Source organism: Globicephala melas, chromosome 3 (genome assembly GCF_963455315.2).
Source record: "Globicephala melas chromosome 3, mGloMel1.2, whole genome shotgun sequence".
NCBI classification, from domain to species: Eukaryota; Metazoa; Chordata; class Mammalia; order Artiodactyla; family Delphinidae; genus Globicephala; species Globicephala melas.
In genome coordinates, this window is record NC_083316.1 from 116,222,834 (window position 1) to 116,248,347 (window position 25,514).

A 25,514-nucleotide genomic window follows, 5' to 3' on the forward strand; every position below is an offset into this window, starting at 1 on the left:
GCGCCACCAGGGAAGTCGCTTTCAGCAGATATCTTGTTATTGTTTCTCCTGTCTTAAAAGATGGCTCTCTCATTTTCTCCAGCCAGCTACCACTGCATCTCTGTGCTCCTCTTTACAGCAAACCTCCCCAGAAGGGTTGTCCACTGACTGCTCTTCTCAAGGTCACCAATGACCTCCATGTTGCTACACCCAATAGCCACTCTCAGTCCTCATCTGCCTCCTTTGGCACCTTCAATCTCTCCCTCTTCCTTGAAATACATTCCTTGATCTCCAGGACATCCATTGTCCTGTTTTCCTCTGACCTCGTGGTTACTCCTTCTCAGTCTCCTTCTCCCCAACCCGCAGCTCACAATATTGGAGTGCTCAGGACTCAGCCCTTGTATGGCTGTTCTTCCTCATCTGCATTCACTCCTGAGCCGATCTCATCAGTCCTATGGCTTTACGCACCACCTATATGCTGCCAGCTCCCAGATTTATATCCCAAATTTTGACTTCTTTCCTGAGCTCCAAAAGCCCACTCAGCATCTCGACTGCCATGTCTACTGGACACCTCAAACCCAACTTGTCCAAAGCTGAGCTCCTCTCCTCCTGATCTTGTCTCCCAAACTTGCTCCACCCGGTCTTCCCCATCTCAGGAATTGCAACTCCATCCTTCTAGGTGCTCAGGGTCGAAATACTGGCGTCATTCCTGACTCCTCTCTTTCTCTCCTATCCCATGGACACTCCTATCCCATGGACAGTCCATGAAGGGGTGAGACTTTTACCAGCCCCCAGACCTCCCGTCAGTGGACTATGGCTGAATAGGAGGGCCAGTTTCAAAGATGGGGACAGACCCTTTCACACCCGCTCACTTTGTACCACACGCTGCTCACCTTCAGCCGGGCCCAAGGGGACCACAACCTTTGTCAGACCCTGTGCCGAAGCCCTAAAACAGACAGTAGAGGACAGGGTAAGAGGACGGAGGGAGGAGAAGAGGAGCCTCAGCAAGGGAGGGGTTACGTGGAGTGATGTAATCAAGAGGTTGGGGAGAGGGTGGGGAGGAAGGTCTCCGGGAAGGAGGCAGAGAGGAAGAGGCAGGGTGGACAGAGAATGTGAGGATCTCGAGAGTATGGGGTAAATGAAAATTGGGCAGGGAGCAGGGAGGATGAAGTTTCTTGGTTCATCTCTCCTGGCTGTTGAACCAGACTGGGGGGAGGCTGCTCAGAGTTTGAGCCCCTGGAGTCTGCCCTTCCCCAGGCTTTTTAGCCAAGGCAGGACTTGCTGGGAGCACTTGCCCTTGGTCAGTTCATTGTAGCTTTTGGGGTTAAGCTTTCAACCTGCAGGCTCATGGCTCAAATGTGGCTCAAGAAGCAGAGTGAGTCCCAGGTGCCAGCTGAAGTTCCAGGAAGACAGGCAGCAGCCAGCTTAACCAGAACAGCCTAGTCCTTTGTGGTCCCAAATAACTGAGGGCTCACCCTGCAGGGAAGCTGACTGGGGGTAGAGTCACCAGCTATAAACATGATTTGGGGTTTGACAGCAGACGCTGTGAATTTCATCAGTGTTGAGGGCTCTCCAAACCAGCATGCAGATGTATGCAAATGCTAAGCAAATGAAGGTGCCAAGTGGCTGTGGGGCGGCGAGTGAAGTAAGCTGGGAGATGTAAAAGAATGACCTTTGCAGAGCTGGGCCCAGGGGCCCCTGAAAGTCCCAGCAGGCTGTGGGCACATGCAGATAAGATGCAAACGTACACCCAATCCCAGGAACCTCTGCCTGCCCCACCATGAGAAAGGAGGCCTTCCAGACGCCCACAACCCAAGGCCAGGCTGAGAGGAAGAAAGCAGGCTGCTGCTGGGCTCCCGGTTAATCCCAGATTAACATCACCTGAAGGGAATGGGAGCCTTTTAAGGGAGGTCCAGACCCCTGGCCCTTGCCCTGTACCTGGTGTGGCTTTTGTGCCTTGAGATGGAAAGCTAGGAGGGAGCCGGGTCTGGGGCAGGAGTGTTAGTGGGGCCAGGACTGTAGGGTCCTCACCTGCCTCAGGAAAGGGTGGGGCACCCTCTCTGGCCCATCCTCCTGGTCCCCACAGGAGCCTTTCTCCTGCCTCCACCCTCAGGCTGGGCTTCTGAAGCCGCTGCCTCAGAACCTGCTCTGACAGGCTGCCTAGGGCAAATGTCTGCTGGGGCCCACTGGGTGTCCTGTGCTGCTCTACTGTGCATTCCGCCCCCAATGTGGGCAGCCAGCTCCCTCCCCTGCAGACCTGAGAGATGGTTCTGGAAAAGCACCCTTCCCTGAGCACTTGTGCCTGACTCTGAGCTGAGCATCGCAGCCAAGCCATCTCCTTTGTCCTCCCTGCAGCCCTGCGGGGCAGATGCTGTTAGCACCACCACCCCCATTTTGCTGAGGAGGGTGCTGAGGCTCAGAGAGGTAGGCAACTTTCCTGAGGTGACACAGCTTGTGGGATTTGAAGCCAGGTTGTTCTGACTGCACAGTTAGGGCGCTGACCCACTGTCCTGGACTGTCCCATCTGAGGCACTAGGTGGTCCAAGCTGAGAAGACCAAGTAGGTAGAAGGATTAGGGTCACTTTGGGGAAGGGAGGCAGGGCAGTTCCCAAGGCTCCTGGGTAGACATCCCTCCGTATTATCCGGGGCATCTCCCTGCCCCGGCCAGGTGGGACATGGAGGAGTACACGCCCAGGCTGATCTGTGCCTCGGAGTGTGCTCACAGCTCTGGGATGACGGGAAGGTCCTGACCTCCAGACTTGTTGGCTGGCAGAGATTGTGGGGGGGCATGGTGAGCTGTGTGATCCAGGGGCCCCGCTGAGAGGTCTTCCTGTCACCTCCCTGTTGCTCGTGCTGTCAGTGGCTCAGCAGGTTCTTGTGGAGGCCTGGAGTGGACAGGTCTGGGCCAGCCTGGGCCCCATGAATGGTGTGGGGCACAGCTGGCCAAGGTCTGTTCTGAGCACTTACAACACACCAGCCCTTTTCGCTGATCATCTAATTTAACTGTCCATGTGGGTACAGTTGTGTGTTTGTGTGTGTGTGAAGATCCCGTCCTATGTGCTAAAATCTGGGTGAGCTAGGGAGTCGATTAGTGTAGTAGAAATTTTGGGAAAGGGCAGTGGAACCAATGGGGGTGTTCAGGGTAGGTTCCCAGGGGGCAGAAAATAGGTCTGAGAATGAAAGGTTTCCAGCATTTTTTTTTTTTTTCCAAGTAGCGTTCATGGAACTCCAAGTGTACAATGTCAGAGGTGGAAAGTCCTTGGGGATTGTCCAGGTTGGGGTTCATGCCCAGTTCCTATGGATGGGCTGTAGGGGTCCATGAGCCTCTCAAAAAATACTCAGAATATTGTGTACCTGTGTGAGTCTGTCTGGAGCAAGATCCAGAGTTCCATCAGATGCTCAAAGAGGTCTAAGGCTTAGAAATGGTTAGGAATCTCTGATGTACACAGGGAATGAGGCCAGAGAAGGGTTTCATTTGCCCAAGCCCCCCTAGCACATTGGAGGCAACACCTGAGTGCCTGGCTCCCAGCCCTGCTGCCTGGGACAGCTGTAGTCTCAGTTTTGCCTGTACACTGACATTCCAGAATGATTTTCTCTGTTCCCTGTCCCCTCTACATACCCTGCCTGGGCTGTAGGCACTCTTGGACATCCCACAGGCTCTTAGATTTTGCCTGTCCTGGGTGGTGCTCAGTGCCACGGGTCCCCTATCCCAGCTCTGCCTCCTGTGCCCCCATTTCTACCAGGTTGGCCTGTACTCCCCCATCTCCTCCCAAACCCACACAGCTGCCTGATGCCAGGGTTGTGGCTGTGGTCAGTGTGGGTTCCTGTCTTCCCCACCACCTGCCCTAGCCTGAAGCACTGGGTTGTCCCTCCCCTGCCCCGGCTGCTCCCAGAGCAGAATGGTTTCAACCAATCACCCAGCTGCCCAGTGATGTAGGTCTAGCTGCCCCGGACCTTGCCCCTAGGCCTGTAAGCTCCTCACCACCTCAGGAGCCTACCTCATGAGTAGCTGTCCAGCTCCCTTCATGTGTGTTTATGGGTCTGAATATATGTGGGATGTGTGTGTGTGTGCCCACAAATGCCTGTACCGTACGCTTGCTCACAGACGTGCACGCGGGCGCCTGCACCTGTGCATCTGCCCTCTGTCTTAGAGAACATGTTGGGCCTTCCAGCCCTTTCCTTGGGCTTCCCACAGTCCCTAGCTTGGATCCCAGCATGGAAGGCACTTTACGAGGTTATCCCTATGACAGTCCCGTGTCGTTCCACGCAGAAGCCAGCCTTGTCACTTTCCACCTTCGTGACCCTGAGCATGGTCCTCAACCTCTCTCAGCCTCTGCTTACAATGGGGATGATGGTCATCTCTAGGTTGTCATTCACTAAATATTTAAAAAGTGTCCACTGTTTGCCAGGCACTGTGCTAGGCTCTGGGAGAGACAGCAGTGAACATGACATAGTCCCCACCCTCACTGAACTTACCACCTAGTGAGCGAGATGGGCAGAAAATAAGGAAACAAATAGAAAAGGGAGTTTCAGGTCTGCTAAACGATGCTTAGCAGATATGTTTCTCCATGAAGGAGTGTAAAAGAGTGCTGTGTAGTCAGAGAGGGCCTCTCTGAGGAGGCAGCACTGGAGTTGAGCCCTGAGTGACAGAAGAGGCAGTCATTTAAAGATCTAGGGAAGGCTTCCCTGGTGGTGCAGTGGTTAAGAATCCGCCTGCCAATGCAGGGGACACAGGAAGATCCCACATGCCGTGGAGCAACTAAGCCCGTGCGCCACAACTACTGAGCCTGCGCTCTAGAGCTCGCGTGCCACAACTACTGAGCCTGCGTGCCACAACTACTGAGCCCACATGCCACAACTACTGAAGCCCATGCGCCTAGAGCCCGTGCTCCACAACAAGAGAAGCCACTGCAATGAGAAGCCCGCACACCACAACGAAGAGCAGACCCCGCTCGCCGCAACCAGAGAAAGCCTGCGCACAGCAACGAAGACCCAATGCAGCCAAAAATAAAAATAAATAATAATAAAAAAAATGAATAAAATAAAACCATCATAGTAAAAACTGGTTCAGGCTAGAACCATAGAAAAAAAAAAGATCTAGGGAAAGAGCATTCTAGGCCAAGGGTACAGCTGGTGCAAAGGCCCTGAGGTGGGAATGAGCTCAGGGAGCAGAAAGAAGGCCAGTGTGGCTGCTGGGGTGGGGATGGGCTGAGGGTAGTGAACCAGCTCAGGCAGAGTCTTTTTAGGCCATGCTGAGGAGGCCAGATTGGCGATGGGAGCTGATGGAGGGTTGCCAGTGAGGGAGGGGTATGATATAATTTGTGTTTTCACAACTCACTCCAGCTGCCATGGGAGAGTGGGGAGGGGGGATAGGGTTGTTGCAGGAACAGCTGAGACCCAGAAAGTGGCTGGCTTGGCATTCAGCCCTGGCCCAGCCAGGGTTCCATTACCGTCATGGACCCCATTTTGGTTGGTGCTGAAAAAGAGGCTGCTATGCCCAAGGTTATCCCAAGGGCAATCACAGGAGCCCTTGCTGAGAGAGGGGCCTGGTTCTGGCTGAGGGAGGATGCAGAGGATGTAGCCACTGCTGGGCTGTCATTTGTAGGCATCTCCTTCTCATGAGTGGGCCCTGTGGCCCAGCCGTACCCCCTCCCCTGCTCTTGCCAGCAGGGCTGGAAGTGGGCAGGGTCACTGCTTTGTGTAGACTCTTCTGGATGAGGATTTGAGCCATGATCTTGAGGGAGGGTCTGGGAAACTGGGGCTCATCCTTTACTTCCAGCCCATCCAGGTGCAGAGGGAGGCTTCTCCTGAGTCTAGATGTAGCTACTCACTGTGTGACCTGGGGCAAAGCCTTTCCTGGTTCTGTGCCTCAGTCTCCCCGTATGTCAAATGTGGTAGTGGAGAGAGTGGGCCATAGCTGCCTTTCTCCTTGACCTCTGTAGTGAGTTTGTTTTTCCTTGGATCTCAGCCCTCTCATCATTCATGACCTTAAGTTCTGCCACCAGCCCTGGGGAAGGAGAGCAGAGGTGATGCCCCCATTCTGCAGATGGGTTCACAAAGGCCAGAGGGGACAATGATGAGTCCCAGGTCACATGGTGATTCAGAGTGAGGACTTGGGGCATTGTTTCACGCCTCTGCCCTGAAGGGCACCCCTCCCTTGGTCCCAGCAAGAGAGGGGGGTCCTGGCTCAGCTCTTTCTGGGCTCAGCTGGCCTTTAGCCCAGGCAGGGACTCTGGGCCTCTTCCCAGAGTGGAGCTCAATGTGCCCCTTGTCTGTCCACCCCCAGAAGCTGAGGACCCGGCCCCGTGCCTGGTGTTGGCAGAACCTCCATCTTGCTCTCAGCTGCAGGAGGACATGGCAGGGCAGGTAGGGCTAGAGCCAGCCTGAGGCAGCTGCTGGAAGTTGGAGGTGATGTAGGGGCCTCCCAAGAGGTCCTTGATTTGTCCATAACCCTGGCTTTGGGGCTGGTGTAGACTGAGCACCAGGTGAAGCCGCTTATGCTGTCAAATCTCAGGCCTCACTGGGAGCTCAGGCAGAGCCCTGGCCAAAGGGGGCCTAAGCATCTATGTGTGGGTGTGGGAGCTTGAGGAATCCTGGTGGAATTAGGTTGAAACCCTGTGCCACAGATCCAGTGCTCACCAGGCCTGTGGGCTAGAAAGCAGGCCAGAGGACTAGAACTCAGGCAGCAGGCCCAGAGGCCCCACTGTCCCTCCTCTTTCCTTTCTAAATGCTCCCCTCACCCCCAAGGAGTCTCAGCTGAGGAGATTACTTCCTGTTCTCCTTGCTCTGAGTACACAACCCGAGGGAACGGATTGAAATAGCAACTGCAGCAGCAGGGATTTAGGGCAGACCAGAAAGAATCCCTCACTCAGTGCCGAGCCCCTTGGGGTCTCCAGTGTCCTAGGATCAGGGCCCAGATATTCTAGAGCCTAGCTTTTCAGATTTTTTTTTTTTAGTCTGTGGAAGTTTTGTTTTGTTTTTGTTTTGTTTTTTAGAGTAAAATCTTATGCTCATACAGTCTTCAAAACTCTAGGAGGTGACTGTCAGGGTGGGTGGGCTGGGGCCCCAGATCCCCATCGGTCCTGCCTGCTCTCTTCCACTCCGTGTTTGAAAACCAAGGGGTACATGAATCTTAAGTGGTCCTGTGGTGGCAGAGCTCCTCCCAAGGGCCCAGAAGCCCCCAGAGAAGTAGACTCACCTTCCTCTCCAGGCTCATCTCTAAGTGGAAAGTTTCTCCTGGAGTCTAACCCAGTGTTTCCCAAACTTGCCTTATTATAAGAAGAACAGATTACTCTACCCGTTCCCTATAGATTCTGGTTCAGGAGGCCTGAGGGAGGGCCTATCTGTATTTTAACAAGTTCCTCAGGTGACGCTTTTGACCAGGTGAGTATGGGGAGTATGGGCCTCACTTAAATCCCTGTTGCTATACCTGCGTGCCTCTCCTCCTCCCGCCGTTTCCTGAACGCCCAGCACCCTTTCTTCAGAGGAGCGTGGGGTTACTGGGGGAAGCTGAGGTCCGAAGAGGGGAGGAAGGAAGTTCTTTGGGGGGACTGGTCTGTGTCCTTGGTGGCAGAGGCCACTAGGGGTGAGGTGGGGCAGAGAGGGCTGAGGGGAGAGCCAGAGCACAGCCCGTCACATTGCCCACGCTCCTGAGATTGGACAGGAAGCTTCTGGGAAATTGAGCTTGTTCTGATCCGTTTAAAAAAGGGTGTGTGTGTGGAGATGGCAGGGAAAATGGGTCTCCTCATTTTACAGAGGAGAAACAGACCCCGGGCAGGACAGAGGGGAGGGGGCTGGCCTGGGTGGAGTAGTGAGGAGTCCCAACATGGACCCCACGAGGCCGCACAGTGAGTGGGGCTCCCCTTCCAGTGCTCTCCCCTGGAGGGCCCCGTGGCAGCCTCCTCACGAGTCCCTCCTCAAGGATGGGTGAGCGCTGGGGCCGGGGCGGGGTGTGGAGGGGAACCCCAGGCCCCCTCCTCCTTGCACCCCGCGCAGCCAGGGCTTTGGGCGCTCAGCGGTGGAGGAAGCCCCGCTCTCGGCCAGTCTCCCGGGTGGCGCTGCCCCACTCAGCACCCTGGACAGCGCCTCCTCGGGGCCTCACTTTGGCTTCTCTGGGGCGGCCTCTGTTAATAAAACTGCACTTCTGTTGACTTCCTTGCCTCCCTACTTAACTCTCCCTCTAAAGTCAGCCCCCAGTCCAGATCTTTTCAGTCACCACTCGTCTCGCTCCTGGAGCCAGGGCAAGGGAACATGGAAAGAGGCAAGGTGGCTGGCTGCTGTAGGCCTGGGGTTTTGTTCCCTTCTCTCACCAGCGAGAGAGGAAGTGGCCTTGGAGGAGTCCTGGACCCTTCCCTAGTACCTGCCAAACTGGATCTTCCTCGGAGGGTTTTGATGAATTCTGAAGGGCACAACAGAGATATATAAGAGTTAACGGGGAAGGTAGGACTGGGGCACACCAGTGGCTGGGGGTCCGGGGAGAGGTGAGTGGTGCTGGCCTGAGCAAGGCAGTGCAGAGGCCACAGCCTGAACCCAGACTCCAGCTGAGAGACCCTGAGAAGATCATCTGGGCCATCCTTTTGTCTTCAGGCAGGCTGCCTGCTGCTGGTTCTGCTGGGCTTTGGACCCCCAGCACCTGCTCTTTCTGATCCACCCCTTTCTCTCTCCATCCACTGCCAGGTCAAGTTGGGTCCCAAAAGCAGCCAGCACGGGGTAGAAGCCGTGGCTGCCATGGATGAGGATAAGCTTCTATCTGCACTGCCTGGGGAAGATGGTGCCACCTGTGACCCCAGCCTGGAGCCTGAGGAGGAGCCTGGGGTCCAGAATGGAATGGCATCCAGTGAGGACCTGAACAGTGGCCGCACCAGCCCAGGGCATGAGATGAGGGGCACCCTGGTGGTGCACACTGAGGGGCATACCAAGGGCCTGGACATGGCCCTGCACGGCCTCAGCCTTGGCCTCTCCCTCACCAATGGCCTAGCCCTGGGGCCAGACTCAAACATTCTGGAAGACTCTACAGAGTCCAGGCCCTGGAGGGCTGGTGGGCTGGCGGAGGGGGACGATGCCTCCAGGAGCCTCTGTCCAGACACTGAGGATCCTCCACTGGGGTAAGTGGGTGTCTCGGGATGGGGGGCTCACCACATTTGCTCCAATGCTGCGTGGCCTGGGCCTAGCCACTTACCCTTTCTGGTTCTTGTTTTTCCTCATACATGAAATGGGAATTTTATGTCCCTGTTTTGGGAGGATAGGGCCATAAGAGATAGGGTTGTTTCTTTTTAAAAATTTTTTTTCTCTTCCATTGTGGTTTATTACAGGATATTGAATATAGTTCCCTGTGCTATACAATAGGACCTTGTTGTTTACCCATTCTATATATAATAGTTTGCATCTGCTAATCCCAAACTCCCAATCCATCCCTCCCCCACTTCCCCTTCCACTGTGGGCTGTTTCTATGTCGGGTTGGAGGGCCACACTCCCTCCATCCCAGGCTGGACATCAGAGTTCCAAAATGCCTTGATGTGGGAGGTCATCTGGCCTATCCCTCTGCTTCTTGGAGATGAGAATGTCCCAATTCTGCAACTCACCTCAAGAGAGTAGGCTTATGTGGATTAATCTTTGTCAGCTACTCCTCCCTGAGTGCCATCTGGGAGTTCGACCAGGAGCTCCTACTTACTGGAGTAAGTCCTACTTCCTGGAGTTACAGCCCCATTTCTGTTATCCTCAGCTGGAGGTGGAGAGGCCCGGCGTCTTAAAGGTGCCAGTTGGACAAGGAGGCGAGGATGGGGCAGGGGAATGTCTAGAAGCCCCCAGTGTGGGCTGAGAAAAGAAAGCATATAGAAGGCTTACCGTGTACCACTGCAGGCACTGGCCTGGGCAGACAAGGGTGTAGGAGGTGTGCGAGCATGTGTTTGTGGGGCATGCATGTGTGTGTGTACTGGTGTGTGCACGGGGATGTGTGAGCATGTCAGTGTGCCTGGCCTGTGCATTTGAGTTGCACATTTGGGTCTGCACGTGGATGTGTGGGGCTGAGTGTGCCTAGGTCTCCAAGGGCAGGAATGTGAGTACGTGGGGTCAGACGCCAGTGTGTGCCGGGTGTGCCAAGAGAGAGTTTCCATCCGGGCCTATGGGGGGCGGGGCCTATGGGGGCGGGCCGGAGGCTGGGGCTTCTTGGAGCACGCTGTTTGTATTTAGGTTGGTATAATTTTGGAGGATGGCTGAAGGTGGAGGCAGATGGAAGTTTGGAGATTAAGCTGATGGTCTTCAAGCCCCTGTCAAAACTACCCCTCAGGTTTGCTCAGGCACATGAGAGGGTGGTAGATATGGGGACCGTTCTTGGCTCTGACACGAGATGAGAGCCCCCAAGGGCAGGACTGTCTTGTTGTTCCAGGACCCAGCATGGGCCTGGCAGAGAGAGCTGCTGGGCAGATTTTGGGTGTCTGCTCTGGCAGCCAGGGCAGTGGCCCTTCTCTTCCCTCCCCTCCTCCTGGAGGTCAGTAAAGGCAACTTCCATCCCAGCCACCTACTGGGCATCCTACCGCCTTTTCGGTTTCTGCCCTTTCCCCACTTCCTTCTCCAAATGAGGCTGCCGTCTCAACTCCTGGCGGGACAGGGGTGGCCGATGGCCGTGGCCTCAGCTTTTCTCTCTCAGGTCAGTATTTCTCCAGGAAGCACTCAGGGATCAAACTTAGGCACTGGGGGTCCAAGGAGGGGTTTGAGGGAGTGGGGCACTTCCCAGTCCTCCAAATATGGCTCAGTCTCTGCTAAGCCCCAGGGACTAGGGGCTAAGCAGGGCATGGCTAGATCCTCAAGGTTACCAGGGGTGTGCTTCTTTGCAAATGGTGGGCCTTGGTTTATCTGAAATGGGCTGGGCTCAGCCTGCTTCTTTCTTTTTCTGTGTCTCTTGCTTTTGCTGTCTCTATGTTTCTCTCTCTCTCTCTCTCTCTCTCTCTCTCTGCGTGTATCTCTTTATCTCTGTTACTTTCTGTCTCTCTTATTCTGTCTCTCTGTCTTTGTTTTTCGTGCTCTCTCTATCTCTTTTCTCTGTCTCTTTCTTATCTCTCTCTTATTTCTCTTCTTCTCTCTTTGTCTCTACTTTTATCTCTTTTAGTCCTCTTCCTTGCCTGTTTTTCCTGCTTACTTGTGCATCTCCCCAGTGGATAAGAGGCCTCGGTTCATCTATGTGTGATGCTCGATTTTAGGTGCTGGGGCTACATCAGTGAACAGAATATACAAAAATTCCTACTTTCATGGAGCTTATGGTCTAGTGAGGAGACAGATAATATGTCATAAAAATAATAGATAATTACATAGTATGTTGGAAGGTGGCAAGTGCTTTGGAAAAAATAAAGCAAGAAAAAGGGGCTGGGGTGTTTGGGGGCAGGTCCTAGTTATAAATAGGGCAGTCAGGGTGAGAAAGGGATGCGAAAGGAAGACTTCAGCTTGAGGAAAGAGCACTCTGGGCAGAGGGAACCGCTGGTGCAAAGGCCTTTTTCGGGGACAGCACAGGGCTCTGCAAGGGCTTAGGCAGTATAGTGGGCTGTGGGGCTGATAGGCATGTGTGCATTCACCCAGTGCACCACTCAGCAGGGTTTAGAGGACCTACTGTGTGCTGGGTGCTTCCTGGCCTTGTGTGTGGGTGGGGGGAAACAGGTGTAAACAGGGGAACAAACAGAATACTACATGCTGAGAGGGGCTGGGAGGAAATGAGGAGGTACCCTGAGGGGCCAGTGTGTTGGGTGGTGTGGGCCTGCCTCCCCCAGTCTCTCTGAGGAGGTGACATTAAAGGCAAGCCCTGAGAGCTAGAATGTGGCAGCCAGGCTAAGAACCACCCAGGTTGTGGGGACAGCAAAATTATGACCCTGTGTGACACTAGCTGTGATGGGGAGCCTGGAGGAAGCAGCCCCCCACCCCCTTCCCAGGCCAGGCTGAGGGAGAGTCTCACATTCATTCATTCAGCTCAGTGATGCCCACTGTGGGCCAGGCACGGTGGGCAGGGGGGGCACGACCACGCCTGTCCTTTCACTGCTGTGCCCCGGTACCCAGTCCAGCATCTGGCACCTAGTGCTCAGCGAGGGTTGGCAGAAAGAACAAACAGGACACGATCCATGCCCACTCCCTGCCCCCAGGGAGCTCCCAGACATGGATTGGTGCCATCCTAGCACCTGTAAGGGGGACACCTGGCAGGATGGTGACTGGTCCTCGCATCCCACAGGCCAGGAGAACCAGATGTGCGGGACGGCTTCAGCGCCACATTTGAGAAGATTGTGGAGTCAGAGCTGCTGCGGAGCACACAGTACAGCAGCCTGGACTCCCTCGATGTGCTGAGCCTCACGGATGAGAGCGACAGCTGTGTCAGCTTCGAGGCCCCCCTCACGCCCCTCATCCAGCAGCGGGCCCGGGATAGCCCTGAGCCAGGGGCTGGCTTGGGCCCTGGGGACATGGGGTCCGAGGGGAACATGGGGGCAGCTGGCGGTGATGGGGAGCTGGGCAGCCCCCTGCGGCGCTCCATCTCCGGCAGCCGCTCCGAGAATGTCCTGAGCCGCCTGTCTCTCACGGCCGTGCCCAATGGCTTCCATGAAGAGGGACCCCCGGGCCCAGGCGGGGATGAGGAAGACGAGGAGGAAGACATGGACAAGTTGCTGAACTCGGCCAGGTGAGGCAGGGCCCAGGCTGGGAGCCAAGAGAACCATTGAGCAGATGGGGAAACTGAGACCCAGAGGAGGCAAAGCAAGTTAGGACATCCGGGGGTCTGGAGTGAACAGCCCTCTGCAAGGTCATCGTGCCCACCCTCTGCACCCCCAGCCTGAGGTTCCATTCTGCCCTTCCAGGCCTTTCTAGCCAAGGTGGAGTCAGGGAGCTGATCATCTAATGATATCCTTTGAGGACTTTTCTAAAAGTCTGACTTGATTCTGTCCCGATGCAGTGGAGCTTCTTTCCCTGGTCTGACCCCTGGATTTTCAGAGGCCTGGGGAGACCTTCCAGCCCCCAACCACGGCTTCTGACCCCCTCCTCCCCAACCCCACCTTCCCTCTGCAGCGACCCCAGCCTGAAGGACGGCCTGTCGGACTCAGACTCAGAGCTGAGCAGCTCGGAGGGGCTGGAGCCTGGCAGCGCAGACCCACTGGCCAACGGGGGCCAGGGCGTGAGTGAAGCTGCCCGTCGGCTGGCACGCCGCCTCTACCACCTGGAGGGCTTCCAGCGTTGCGATGTTGCCCGGCAGCTGGGCAAGAAGTGAGCTCATCTCCGCACCCCCACCCCAGGCAAACCCGGTGTCTTCCTCGGCCCAAGGCGGGGTGTGGGTGGCTGCTTTCAGGGGGGCCTGGTTCTGGGGGCTCCCAACAGTCCCCAAGAACTTTTCCTCCTGCCACTGACCTCATTCCGGGCCTTGCCCTAAATCTGTTTCCTTTCTGGGCTGCCTGGGCGAGGGCGCCCCCGGCTCTGAGGGAGGAGAGGTGTGGCAGGGCGGCCCCTCGGGGCTGGGGGAGTGGCATGTGGCATGTGGTTATGGGGCCGTGGTGGACGGTAGTGAGGACAGAGCAGCCGGGCAGGGGCTGGTGGGCCACCTAATGGGGCCAAGGAGGGAGGGGAACCTGGGCCTGGCTGGGACCTCGGGGGACCCAGGAGCTGGGGAAGGGGATCCTGGCCCTCATTAAGCCCCATTCACTGTGTGTCTGTTGGGACCAGCTGAAGGGGCGGGAGCCGCCAAAGCACAAGCCCCGGTCTTTGGACTTGGGGGAAGGGAACTAGCCAGGTTGAAGTCCTGAGGGGTAGGGGACAGTCAGCTGTGAAGTCAGCTGGTGTGTCCTGAGCAGGTCCGGCCAGCAGCATGTCCACCTGCCTTGTCCTTCTTGCCTGGCCATCCAAAGGACCCCCAACACCCACATAAGCCTTCAAGATGCACGGAAGCAGGCCGAGCCTCTGGAGAGAGCTGCTCTCAGGCTAAGAGAGGCAGCCCAGACTCTAGACCCCAAGTCAGAGCTGACTGGGGCTTAGGCCACAGGGAAGTCCTGAGGATCTCCCCTTCTCCCTCCCTCCTGACTCCTCCACTCTCCGTTGCCTCCAGGGCACTCCTGCCCTGGGCCTCCCCCAAAATTGCATCACCCACACCCTCACCTCTCCCACTGGGCTATAGTCCCCAAACCTAATGACATCCTCCTTCATTACGGTTGATCCCCACCCTCCCCTGTCTTTTCAACCACTCCCTCTACAAGAGTTTTCCCATCAGCATTTAATTGTGCTTAACTCTTTCCCATCTGAAACAAAAATCCTTCCTCAAATCGTACTTCCTCCCCCAGCCTCTTCACAGCCAAAATTCTATTTTCTGCTCTGGATGGCCTCTGTCCCCTCCCCTTCTGCACATTCAGTGCCTCCAGGTTGGCTTCTTCCCCTGGAGGGGCCCTTCACAAGCCCCTCTTACTAGAGTCAGTGGCGGCCTGGTGTCTTTGAATCTGGTGTCTGCTACTGGGCCTCAACTTTCTCCCCTTCAACAGCCTTGACACACCGGTCACTCCTTTCTTTTTCTTTTTCTTTTTTTTTTCTCTTTTTCTTTTTTTTTTTGTGGTGCGGGCTTCTCACTGTTGTGGCCTCTCCTGTTGCGGAGCACAGCCTCCGGACGCGCAGGCTCAGCGGCCATGGCTCACGGGCCCAGCCGCTCCGCGGCATGTGGGATCTTCCCGGACCGGGGCACGAACCCGTCGCCCCCTCATCGGCAGGCGGACTCTCAACCACTGCGCCACCAGGGAAGCCCCTTTCTTTTTCTTTAATTAAACTTTTTATTATGAAAATTTCAAGCATACACAAAGGCAGAGAAAGTAACATCTTAAACTTCCATGTACCCATTACTCAGCTTCAAAGTTATCAATATTTTTCTATTCTTGTTTGATCTGTTTCCCCCACAGCTTCTTCCCCTCACATTTGCTAGAATATTTTAAAGCATATTTCAGATTCTCTATCATATGATCCATAAATGTTTAGTATGTGTCTCTAACTGACTAGGATATTTTTTTAGACAGTCATAATTCCATTATAATTTCTGACAAAGTTAACAAAAATTCCTTAGTATCTCTAACATTTGGTCTATGCTTAATTTTCTCTGGTTGTCTCAAAAATGTTTGTTCAAATCAGGACGCAAATAAGGTACATGCATTCCATTTGGCCAATATGTCTCTTAGGCCTCTTGTAGCGGTTGCCAGTCCCCCTCCTTTTTGTAATGCCATGTATTTGTTGAAGAAACAGAGTCATTTGTCCGGAAGAACTTTCCACGTTTTGGATTTGGTGTCCTCATGGTGTTACTTCACATGTTACTGTAAACAGGAGGGAGAGCTCGGGGCTTGGTTGGATTCAGGTGGAAATATGCTCTGTTTTTTGGTGAGAATTCATCACTCCAGTCTTGAAACACTCTCTTCCTTGGCCTCCAGGACAGCATACCCCTACCTCTCGGGCTGCTGTTCGTCTGTCTCCTTCTCTGGCTATCTCTTCCCTCAGCTCACCCTGACAGGGGTTCTCCTCAGATCTCTGACCTGGATCTGCTGGCCTGTCTGTGCCCCCTCCTCTCACATGGGCTCGTCCCCCTTTCTACTGAGTTGTTAGTCACCAGTTAAGGGCTGATGACTCTCACATGGGTGCTTCTAGCTCTACCTGTTGTCCTGGGCTCTGGGCATCACCCCAGGGGCCACCCTCTCTGTCATGCCCCACACCCACTCCATCCCTCTCCACATCCTGTGGATTCTGCCACCCAAACATCCCTCCTCCCCACCCCTTCCATGTCTCTCGTGGACAGCTCCTACCCCCGTGGGCCTCCACTCCACAGGCAGTGTTCCAAATACAGATCTGGCCATCTCACTCACCCCTTCCCTGCTTCAAACTCTTCCAGATCAAGTCCCAGTCCTTGCCTCGGCCCTCAGGCCCGGTTCCCTGCCTCATCTCTTGCTGCCCCCATTCCCGCTCTCCAGCCCCGGCCACATGGCCCTGCTGGTAGCTTCTTGGACAGTTTCCCCTACTGCGGACACTTTGCGTCATCTCACCTCCTACTCCCTTCACGTGGGTGGCTCTTCCTTTCCTGAAGGTATTGGATGAGACATCACCTCCTCTAGGAAGCTTTCCTGACTCCCCCACCTCCTGGCCCAAGGTTGAACTGTCAGAGCCCAACTGGCTAGCAAGGGAGACAGCAGAGGAACGGGCAGGTCTGGGTGGGTGGGTCAGGGTCCCCAGGGGCCCACTGCCACGAACCCCCACTGTTTGCTGTGCCCTGCTTCTAATGGAAAACCCCTGCTCTCCTGGCAGCAACGAGTTCAGCAGGCTGGTGGCCGGGGAGTACCTCAGCTTCTTTGACTTCTCGGGCCTGACTCTGGACCGAGCACTCAGGTCAGTGGGGCTGGGATGGGATAGTGCCCACAGGCGATACAGCCACACATCTGGATTCTCCTGCCAGCTCTACTGTAAACTTGCTGTGCAAGACCTTGGACAAGTCTCTTGACCCCTCTGGGGAGGCTGAGGGGAAGGGGTCATGAGAGCAGCAGCAATGCAGAGACTCAGTGAGTGCTGGCTCTGCGGTGGGCGCTGAAAATATGAAGGTGGGAATGCAGTCGTGACTCTTCAGGAGGGGAAAGGGCCAAAAGGCTTGCCTGTACTGAGCACTTCCTGTCTGCAAGATGTACCCTTTACACACCCTGCTGACTGCATCTTAGCAACACCCCTGTAAGGTAGGCGGTATCATCCCATTTACTTGTGGAGAAACTGTGGGCCAGTTCCCCACAGTCACTGAGGGAGGAGATAGCCAAAATGGAATTTGCCCTCAGGTCCTGTTGGTGTTTGGACCTGGGGAGTGGCCCTCAGGAGGGGCAGGTGCAGGCCCCAGGGAGCAGAGGGCGGGAATGGGAAGATGCAGCCCAGTGTCCAGCGGACCCGGTGGCAGGGCCAGCAGGGAGACCCTAGGCCAGAACCCTCCTGGGGAGGGGCGGCGGTCTCTGAGCTGAGGTGTGGGTGGTCCCATGTATGTTAGATCTGTTCACCTCCTACGTGCCTCTCACACTTTTAAAAACTTTATTTTCCCTTCTTTTTTCTCTGTTTCGGTTGGGATATTTTCTGTTGACCTGCTTCCAGTTCACTTACCCTTTCTCTGTGTCTCATATGGGGCTAACCCCATTTACTGAGTTTTCACTTTCTATTGTTTTATTTTTCAGTTCTGGAAATTTCATTTTATTAAACATTTTTTTGGGTAGGTTTTAATTCTCTGGGGGGAATTCTTCATCTTTTGATTTATTTTCTACTTACTTTCCCCATCTTTCCCTCTCTTTTTTGAACATATTAGTCGCAGTTATTTGAAAGTCCTTGTCTGCTTTTACCCCGATATCTGCATCATCTGTATCTGTTTCTATTGTTTCTCTCTTGACTTTCCATCTTATATCCTATTTCTCTGTGTGCTTAGTAATTTTTTTATTGGATGCTGTACGTTTTGTATAGAATTACAGTGGCTCTAGATCATTATGTGTTCCTCCAGAGAGGGTTTACCTTGTCCCTTGCTAGACAGTTAGAGGAGGGCAGGGAGGCGCAGTCCTAATCCATCCAGGGCTGAGCTGAGGAGAGGCAGCCCTGAAGTTTGGTAAGGCTCAGGGTTCACCCCGATCACAGGGTGAAGGCCGCAGGGCTTTCCACTGAGAGCATGGTGTGTTCACTGGGGCCTCTCCTTTTGGTTGGTTCTAAATCCTAATTTTGTCTCCTCGTTGCGGCGAGACTGTCAAAAAACCAAATCCCTCTACTTCTCAGAGAGGCCTTCCTACCCATTGCATCTTTAGGTTTTGGTAGATGTCTCACAGGGAGAACTGGCCACATGTTTACAGCCCCTCGAGTCTCCCGGTTTGTCTCTCCAGCTCCGTGAAGCCACTAATTGTTCTGCCTCTTGCCTGTGCCCGTGATTGGCAGTGTCCCCGGGGAGAAAGCAGCTGCAGATCAGCCCACCTCTCCCCAGTTCTCTCCTCTCCAGAATCTTGGTCCTATTGGTGTTTGTTGCGTCAGCAGTTTTCTGATAGCTTAAGAGAGATGTATTTTGTCTGGCTTTTCTCATTGTTCTCAGTGGAAGTGTTGGTCGACTGCAAGCTACTCTATCCTGAGCTGAGTCTGAATTTTCACACTGGATGATCGGGTGGGGAAGGTGTTTGGTGGGTCGGGCTCGCAATCAGAGGCATGAGTGCTGGGTGGGAGGACCTTGTATATCCAGCCCAATAGATTGAGGCTTGACTCTGCAGGCCCTGGGGAGCCCCAGAAGGTGCTGGGTGTGAAGCCGTATTCTGGGAGGCAGTGCTGGCAGCAGTGTGCTGGTGGCCTTTGATCCAGAGGCTTCTGAAGAGGGTCAGGTGGGAGAGGACGAGGCCTGAAGTTGGGCTGTGGGGCACAGGAATGATTGGTGTGAGAAGCACAGAGGATACAGCAGACAGGCCCGTGGTTCCAAGATGCAGGGGAGAGGGCGGGCAGTAATGAGGCTGATCCCGGGGGCAGCCTGAGTTTAACCGGAGCTTGGTGAAGATCCCTGAGGAAGGGGTGTTTGGGCTGGGGAGCTGGAGCTGGGATGGATGACTCCCAGGAAGGATAGGCTACAGTTGGGATGGGGGATGGGTTTTAGAAAGTCCTAGTGGAGTATGAGGAGAAGAGGGAGGGGCCAGATGCAGGGAAGAGAACGGGGACAGGAGAGGCAGGGAAAGGAGGAAGCCTAGATGGCGGATGGAGTGTTTTTATACAGCGGTTGATTGATCGGGATTGAATTAGAGAGTGGTCTGCAGTTTTGGATGCCTTGGGAAGCCTCCAAGGGTAAAGATTGGCCAGAATGGGGCTCACAGGTCCCAGGGTGCCTTAGAAGTAGCTTGAGAGAGGATAAAGCAAAGTGGGCATTACAGAAGCCAAGTGAACTGTGGCAAAATCAGGGACAAACTAGTCTCATGAACCCAGGGTGGATAGAGGCCCACAGTGTCTCAGCTTGCTGTTTCCCTTCCCAAGAAGGGGTGTGCCTATGCCCCAGGTGAGGGACCCCAGCCCCATCTCCCAGCCCCTCTGGTTTTAGCATACTCTGCCAGGGACTCCTGAGAGCTGGTGACCTTTGAATTTGGCCTTGAGAGGGACTCAGAGCTACCCAGCAGAGGAGGCTCAGACTTGGGGTGGGGGGAGTGAGGGAGGCCAAGGTTGGGCCTGCGGCTCAGCTGGTAGCGCCTCAAGTGAGGAGTGGGAATGGCTGAGGGAGAGCGGTCTGAGGAGCGGCGTGGATGGCCCAACCATGGAGGAGGGAGCCAGGAGTGGAGCAGATGCTGGCACTGAGGTGTTCGTCTGCCTTTGCTCTTCACAATCTGTCCCCTGCATCCTTCCAGAAGGGCCCTGGAGGGTGATGAGGGCTGAAACTCCACACTCCAGAGGCCATTACGGGGGTCAGGGTGCCTCCCTGGACCCAGATGCTGGGGCTCTGGGGCCTCAGCCCCCTTGGGCAGGTTTGGGTGGTGTGTGTGTGTGGGCGTCCTACCCTGAGTGAGGATTCAGACTGACTCAGGGGCTCTTGGAGGCCCTCAGCATCCTTGCATTACCCTCCAGAACCTTCCTGAAGGCCTTTCCGCTGATGGGGGAGACACAGGAGCGTGAGCGGGTCCTTACGCACTTCTCCCGCCGGTACTGCCAGTGCAACCCTGACGACAGCACTTCGGAAGGTACGCCTCGCCCCACTCCCCTGCCCCCCAACCCGGGCCCTGGCTTCTTCCTACCTCTGGTCCACCTGCTACTTCTGTCCCGCTCAAGAAGCATCAGTGAATGAACAATGGCAGGTGGCATGGGGACTGTCTGCTGGAAAAGGAACCTCCCAACTGCCCCGCCTGTTGTCACTCCCTGTGCCTGAAAGTCCTCCATCCTGGAGTCAGTCCTTTGGGTCCTCATTCTCAGTGGTGCCCTGTCGCAATGCTGATTGTTGGTGTGGTGGGAGTCCTGGTGTGGAAGTCTGGGTTGGGGTCCTCTTAAGTGCAGGACTTGTCCTGTGGATAGACCTGAGTCCCAGGAACTGGGGGACTAGGCTGGTTATTAGAGGAGACACGGGCCATGGAAGGGATGTAGCCCGGGACCCAGAGCCATTCCTGGGTCTGAGATTCAAGGTGAGTTTGGCCACAGCAGGCAGGAATCTGGGCTAGAACAGGCCCAGGGTGGTCTGGTCACCTCTGAGGGAGGGGTTGGTCCTGACCTGGGGCGAGTGAGTGACTCTGATGCTGTAATGGGGGTGGGACACAGAGCATCACGCAGGCCCTGGGCCCTGATGTATGGTTGGCAGGTGGCTGGCCTCTTCTTGTCTCCAAGGCCTCCAGGCTGGCTCTGACAGGAGGCAGGTGGAAGCCTGGGGTTGGGAAAGAGCTGGGTGCTCATGCTGAGGGTGCCACCGTCTCTGATTTAGATGGGATCCACACGCTCACCTGTGCCCTGATGCTTCTCAACACGGACCTGCACGGACATGTGAGTTGGGGAGGCAGGGAGTGGGCATGTCCTCTCACTGATTCATCCCGAGTTGTCCAAGGGCCGGTCCTTTCTCCAGCCCCCTTCCCGAGACCTCCTGCTCGCTGGCCAGTGTTTCTTTAGCAGACCTGGGAGTTGGGCAGCTTGGCTTCTAGACTTGGCTCTGCCCTAGTTTTATCCACTTGAGATCTGCCTGGGTCCCTGCCCCCAAGCAGGGCAGTAAGAACAGCTGAGGCACATGGGAATTTAGGATGTGCTAAATAAGACATGTGCCCCAGCCGTGTCCATGCCAGACATTGCTAAAAGATCACATGTTCTTCCTGCCCCTTGTGCTGTAAGCCTGAGTGCAGCCCTGTTGAAGTACCATGCCCCAGGCAGCCCCTTCCGGTCAACTGGTAGATCGCCCTCAAGAGGCATTCTCGTCATGCACCCCTCACCTCCCCGCCCTGACTAGGCAAACAGAGAAGTGATAAGTGGGTGCCCCGGGCTGTGAGCCTGTGTCTGGTCTGGGATCTGGGCATCTCAGTGCTGCTCGTGGCTCAATAATTCCTTCTTCTTTCCTCTCTCTGCTCCGGGGACCCCCCCTTTGGGCTCTCTTGCCCTCTCTCAGGTGGTAAGTGTAGCTGGTGGTCTGCATGCCCTGTGAGCCTAGACCCCATCTCCATGTTCCCCTTCTGTGTCCCACATCACCTCATCTGGCCCACTGATCCCTGCCCCATCATTGCTCACCCCATGGTGGTCAGAACCCCTCTGTTGGGTTGGGGATATTTCAGTGACTCATGGGGACAACAGGCTAGCACATCTGGTTCCAAAGTTAACCAGGAAAGTCCAGGACATGTAGGGTGGAAGAAAGACGTGGGATAGGTCCAACTTCAGATCCTACTCTTGCCTCCAGGTGGTACCTCTGTGACCCTGGGCAAGACACTAGCCTTCTCTGCATCTCAGGTTCTACATCTGTGAGGTGGAAATAATGATTTTACCCATAGCTTCCTGGGGAGGCCTGAGAGAGGGAGGTATCACCAAGTATCAGGGTCTGGTACTTAGTAAGGATTTATTATTTAATATTATTATGAATAATATTATGATATTATATTATACATTATAACAATATATTATAATAATATGTATTATTTTATACAATGTATTATAGCAATATATTACAATAATATTATAATATTATTGCACAGTAATAACAATAATCACATGTATTATTAATATTAACATTTAAATAATGGAGAGCCCAAAGCCCCAGCCTGTAGATCCCTGGAAGATCAAGAAGGTGAAGTGCCCCGCCTGATGGCAGCCTGAGCAAGCGTGGGCACACTGGGGTGCCTGGCCTGGGGAGGGTGAGAGCCTCGCAGACCTTGGCACGAAGAGTAGTTGTGTGACAACTTTGGTTATGTCCGCCTGGGCTGTCAGCCTGGGTGTGGAACAGGAGAGAAGATGTGTGTATTCCATGGGAATATCACCAGAGCAAATGCCCATTAACGGGTTGACGTTCCCCCAAGACTGCTTACTGTTTGTTTACGGAGAGCAGGTGTTGCTGGCTTACCTTAAAAGGAGCTTTAAGCACACCCCTCGTCTCCCCATCCCCACCCTTGGCGGGGCCAAGGGCCATCTCAGGACCCAGTCACTCCTGTGCCAGGCCTGGATGCCTCTCCCCCTGGTTGAGAGCTGCTAACAAGGGCAGCAGTCAGTGAACCCCGGGTCAAGAATACTCTCGAGCTTGGTGGGACTTAGCTGCCCATGACACCACCTTAATTCCCACAGCTGAAGAGAAACGTCACCACCTTTGTAGATCAGAAGCGGGTGGGGCAGGATTGTTCATATTTGCAGCCAACAGACATTGAGGATCCCGCCTCTCTCTTGAGGCAGCATTGCAAAACATCAAAAGCAAGCGTTCTGGGTTGGAGTCCTCTGTATTTCTCCACACAATAGCTTGTGACCTGGAGTGAGTTATTTACTTCCCTAAACCTCAGTTTCCCCATCAGAAAGTCCCTGTAAGACTTAAGGAGACAGCACTTGGAAAGTGCTTAGCCCAGGGCCCGGTTGTTGCAGTTACTGTGAGCTTTCCAAAGGACCCCAACGGAAGTGGCATCACCTGCTTTGTTCTTTTCCCCCTCCCTTCCTGCTCTCATTCTTCTGCTCTTTGACAGAGACTGAGTGTCTGGTGGAAGGTGGGGATCTCAGGAATGTGGGGCCTGCTAGGGCCCCCAGAAATAGCTCTGGTCAGAGCAGGAGGCAGTACAGGGACTGGCAGATGGAGTAGGTGCACCCTCTTGAGATGGACACAGCCTGGTGGAGGGATCTGGAGGACTTTCTGTAGGAGGGGCGTTTGGACTCTAGGGGCTCAGCACCTTCTGTGTTCCATAAAAAGAAGGAAAGAGAACCCCTGCCTCAGGATGCCTACCTTCTAGTTAGAGGAGATAGAAAATAAAGAAGTAAACAAGTGATTAAAGCAGTGATAGGTCTGTGAGGGGAATAAACAGGAGGGTGTGTTGGGGCTGGACTGGGGGTCAGGGAAGGTGTCTCAGAGGAGGCACGGTTGGGGCAGAGACCTGGAGGATGAGCAGCAGCCAGCCATGGAAAGACCAGGGACAAAGCCTTCCAGGCAGAAGGACCAGTGGGGCTGGTTTCCACCTTTTGGCTATTGTGAACAGTGCTATGAACACACATGTACAGGTTTTTAAAAATTTAAAAATTAAAATTTTTATTTTAATTTTTTAATTGAATGAAAAATTCTTTAAGTTCTATAGTACTTTACAATTTTCAAAAGTTTCACACACATGATTTCATATAATCTCATAATAACCCTTTTTCTTCCTCCCCTATATTGCCCCTCGCCCTTCCTGGTAATCACTGGTTTGTTCTCTGTATCTGTGAGTCTGCTTCTTTTTTGTTTTATTCACTGATTTGTTGTATTGTTTAGATTCCACATATAAGTGATATTATATAGCATTTGTCTTTCTCTGTCTGACTGATTTTACTTAGCATAAGTTTTTGTTTGAGCACCTGTTTTTAATTCTTTTGAGTGTGTACCTAAGTAGTGGATTGCTGGGTCTGATGTTTAACTTTTGGTGGACAGTAACACTGTCCATAGTGGCTGTTGTTGGAGTCCAGGTGGGAGATGATGGTGGCTGGGACAGACAGGGCAGTGAACATGGAGAGAAGGGACAGATGATGGAGACTAGTTGAGGGTGAGCCTGACGGGACGCGCTGATGGGGCTGATCAGGGAAAGAGAGGAGTAAGGATGGCTTCAGCATCTGGCTGGATGGGGGTGCTGTTTCCTGAGATGTAGAAGGAACTTCCGTGGGTGGGTGGAGGGCGTGGTGAGTGGGAGAGCTGGGGCTCAAGTCCCATTTGTGACATATTGTGTTTGAGATGCCTACTGGACATGAACATGGGGATGCCAAGGAGCTGGTGGGATAAACGAATCTGGGATGCAAGAGAGAGATGGGGTGAGGAGGTCATTGTCATCCTGGTGGAATGAAAGCCATGGGACTGGCTGAGTGCCTCAGGGAGAGAGGCAGGCTGGTGACCTTGTCCCAGGGCATGGCCTTGTTTAAAGGTCAAGCAGAGCAGCAGGAGAGGCTTTGAAAGCAGCCATGGAGATGAGAGGAAAACCAGGAATGTGCAGTGTCTCAGAGGCCAAGAGAAGAGAGTGTCTCAAGGAGAAAGGAGTGGCCAACTGCATAAAAGGCTGCCATGAGGTCAAGAAAGATGTCAACAGAAAAATGACCATTGAGGTTGGAATGAGGTTGGAATGCCCATCAGTGGGTCATTATCATTATCCAATGATGGTCAAGGTCATTGGACACCTTCACAACAGCACTTTAGGTGGAGTGGAGAGGACAAATGCCAGGCTGGAGTGGGTGGAGATGAGGATAGGAGGGGAGCAAGTGGAGGATGTGGAGAATTCTTTTGTGATATTTGGCTTTGAGTGGGCTCCTGAAATGAGCCACTGGCTGGAGGGGTCTAGGAGGAACTCTTTCAAATCTGACTAGGGCATGTGTGTATGTCAGTAGCATCCACTAAGCAGGCAAGGAGAAACTGATGATGCAAGAGAGAGAAGGGAAAATCGAAGCTTTCCTTGAGATGAGCAACAGAGCATAGGTGGAGAGTGGCCTTAGCTGGGAGTAGGGAAAGCTCATTCCCCATGACAGAGTGAGCTGGAAGGGGAGGATGTCAGAGGAGGGTAATTTTTTTTTTTTTTTTTTTTTTTTTTTGCGGTACGCGGGCCTCTCACTGTTGTGGCCTCTCCCGTTGCGGAGCACAGGCTCCAGACGCGCAGGCTCAGCGGCCGTGGCTCACGGGCCCAGCCGCTCCGCGGCATGTGGGATCTTCCTGGACTGGGGCACGAGCCCGTGTCCCCTGCATCGGCAGGCGGACTCTCAACCACTGCGCCACCAGGGAAGCCCAGAGGAGGGTGATTTTAACCTCCAGACAAGAGAAGGTGGGAGCTTGGGTTAGAATTGGAGATGGAGACAAGGAGAGGTATTAAAAATGTGTTTTGGATGTGCAGTCACTAGCACTGGTTAATGGAGTGAACGCTGGGGTGAGGGAGGGAGAAGCATCTAGGCTGAGGCCAGTAGAGGGGGTAGGAGATGGATGGGAGAAGCTGTGCCATGAGCTTTCAAGCTGAAACAAAGATAAGTTGTTTTTCAAGAAAAGCTTAATTTCTCTCAAACTTGGGTTGCCTGAAGGTTAGCAGTGGGAGTGCTGGGGAGGTGGGTTGGTGCTGGATGGTGGAGGACTGGACAGATGCAGGGGTTGGGATACTATTCTGAAGACTGGGGGCGGGGGGTCCTGCCCATTCTCAGATGGCATCTGAGAGCCATCTGAGCATCATAGAAAAACTTTAAAGGAGCACTGAGTACAACTCAGGTTTAGTCTAGATTTGCAAATAGTGATGAGGGTTTCCCTGCCCATGGGACTTTCAGTTGGCCCCTCTCCTTGCCCTGAAGGATGACATCTACTTTCTTTCTTCTTGGCCTGTCTGATTCTGCTCTTGGGGGGAGACTTAAAGACAGGCTGGGATTGTTCTGACCCCTGGGCTGTGCAGGCAGGT

At 54.1% G+C, this 25,514-nt stretch overlaps 1 protein-coding gene across 7 annotated transcripts in view; it reads left to right on the forward strand.

The window, feature by feature from the left end:
- PSD2 (pleckstrin and Sec7 domain containing 2) overlaps positions 1-25,514 on the forward strand; it is a 67,146-nt gene that overhangs the window by 18,842 nt on the left and 22,790 nt on the right. For 5 of the 7 annotated variants that reach the window (XR_009563466.1, XM_060296284.1, XM_060296282.1 and 2 more), the window contains 6 exons: positions 8,656-9,083; positions 12,188-12,628; positions 13,012-13,206; positions 16,258-16,338; positions 19,546-19,658; positions 20,387-20,447. Coding sequence is in view for 6 of the 7 variants with exons in the window: in XM_060296284.1 (XP_060152267.1) it covers positions 8,707-9,083; positions 12,188-12,628; positions 13,012-13,206; positions 16,258-16,338; positions 19,546-19,658; positions 20,387-20,447 (1,268 nt within the window). In the remaining variant the exon portion in view is untranslated. The remainder of the gene's footprint in view (positions 1-8,655; positions 9,084-12,187; positions 12,629-13,011; positions 13,207-16,257; positions 16,339-19,545; positions 19,659-20,386; positions 20,448-25,514) is intronic. The other 2 variants (XM_030869442.2, XM_060296281.1) reach the window with 1 other exon arrangement.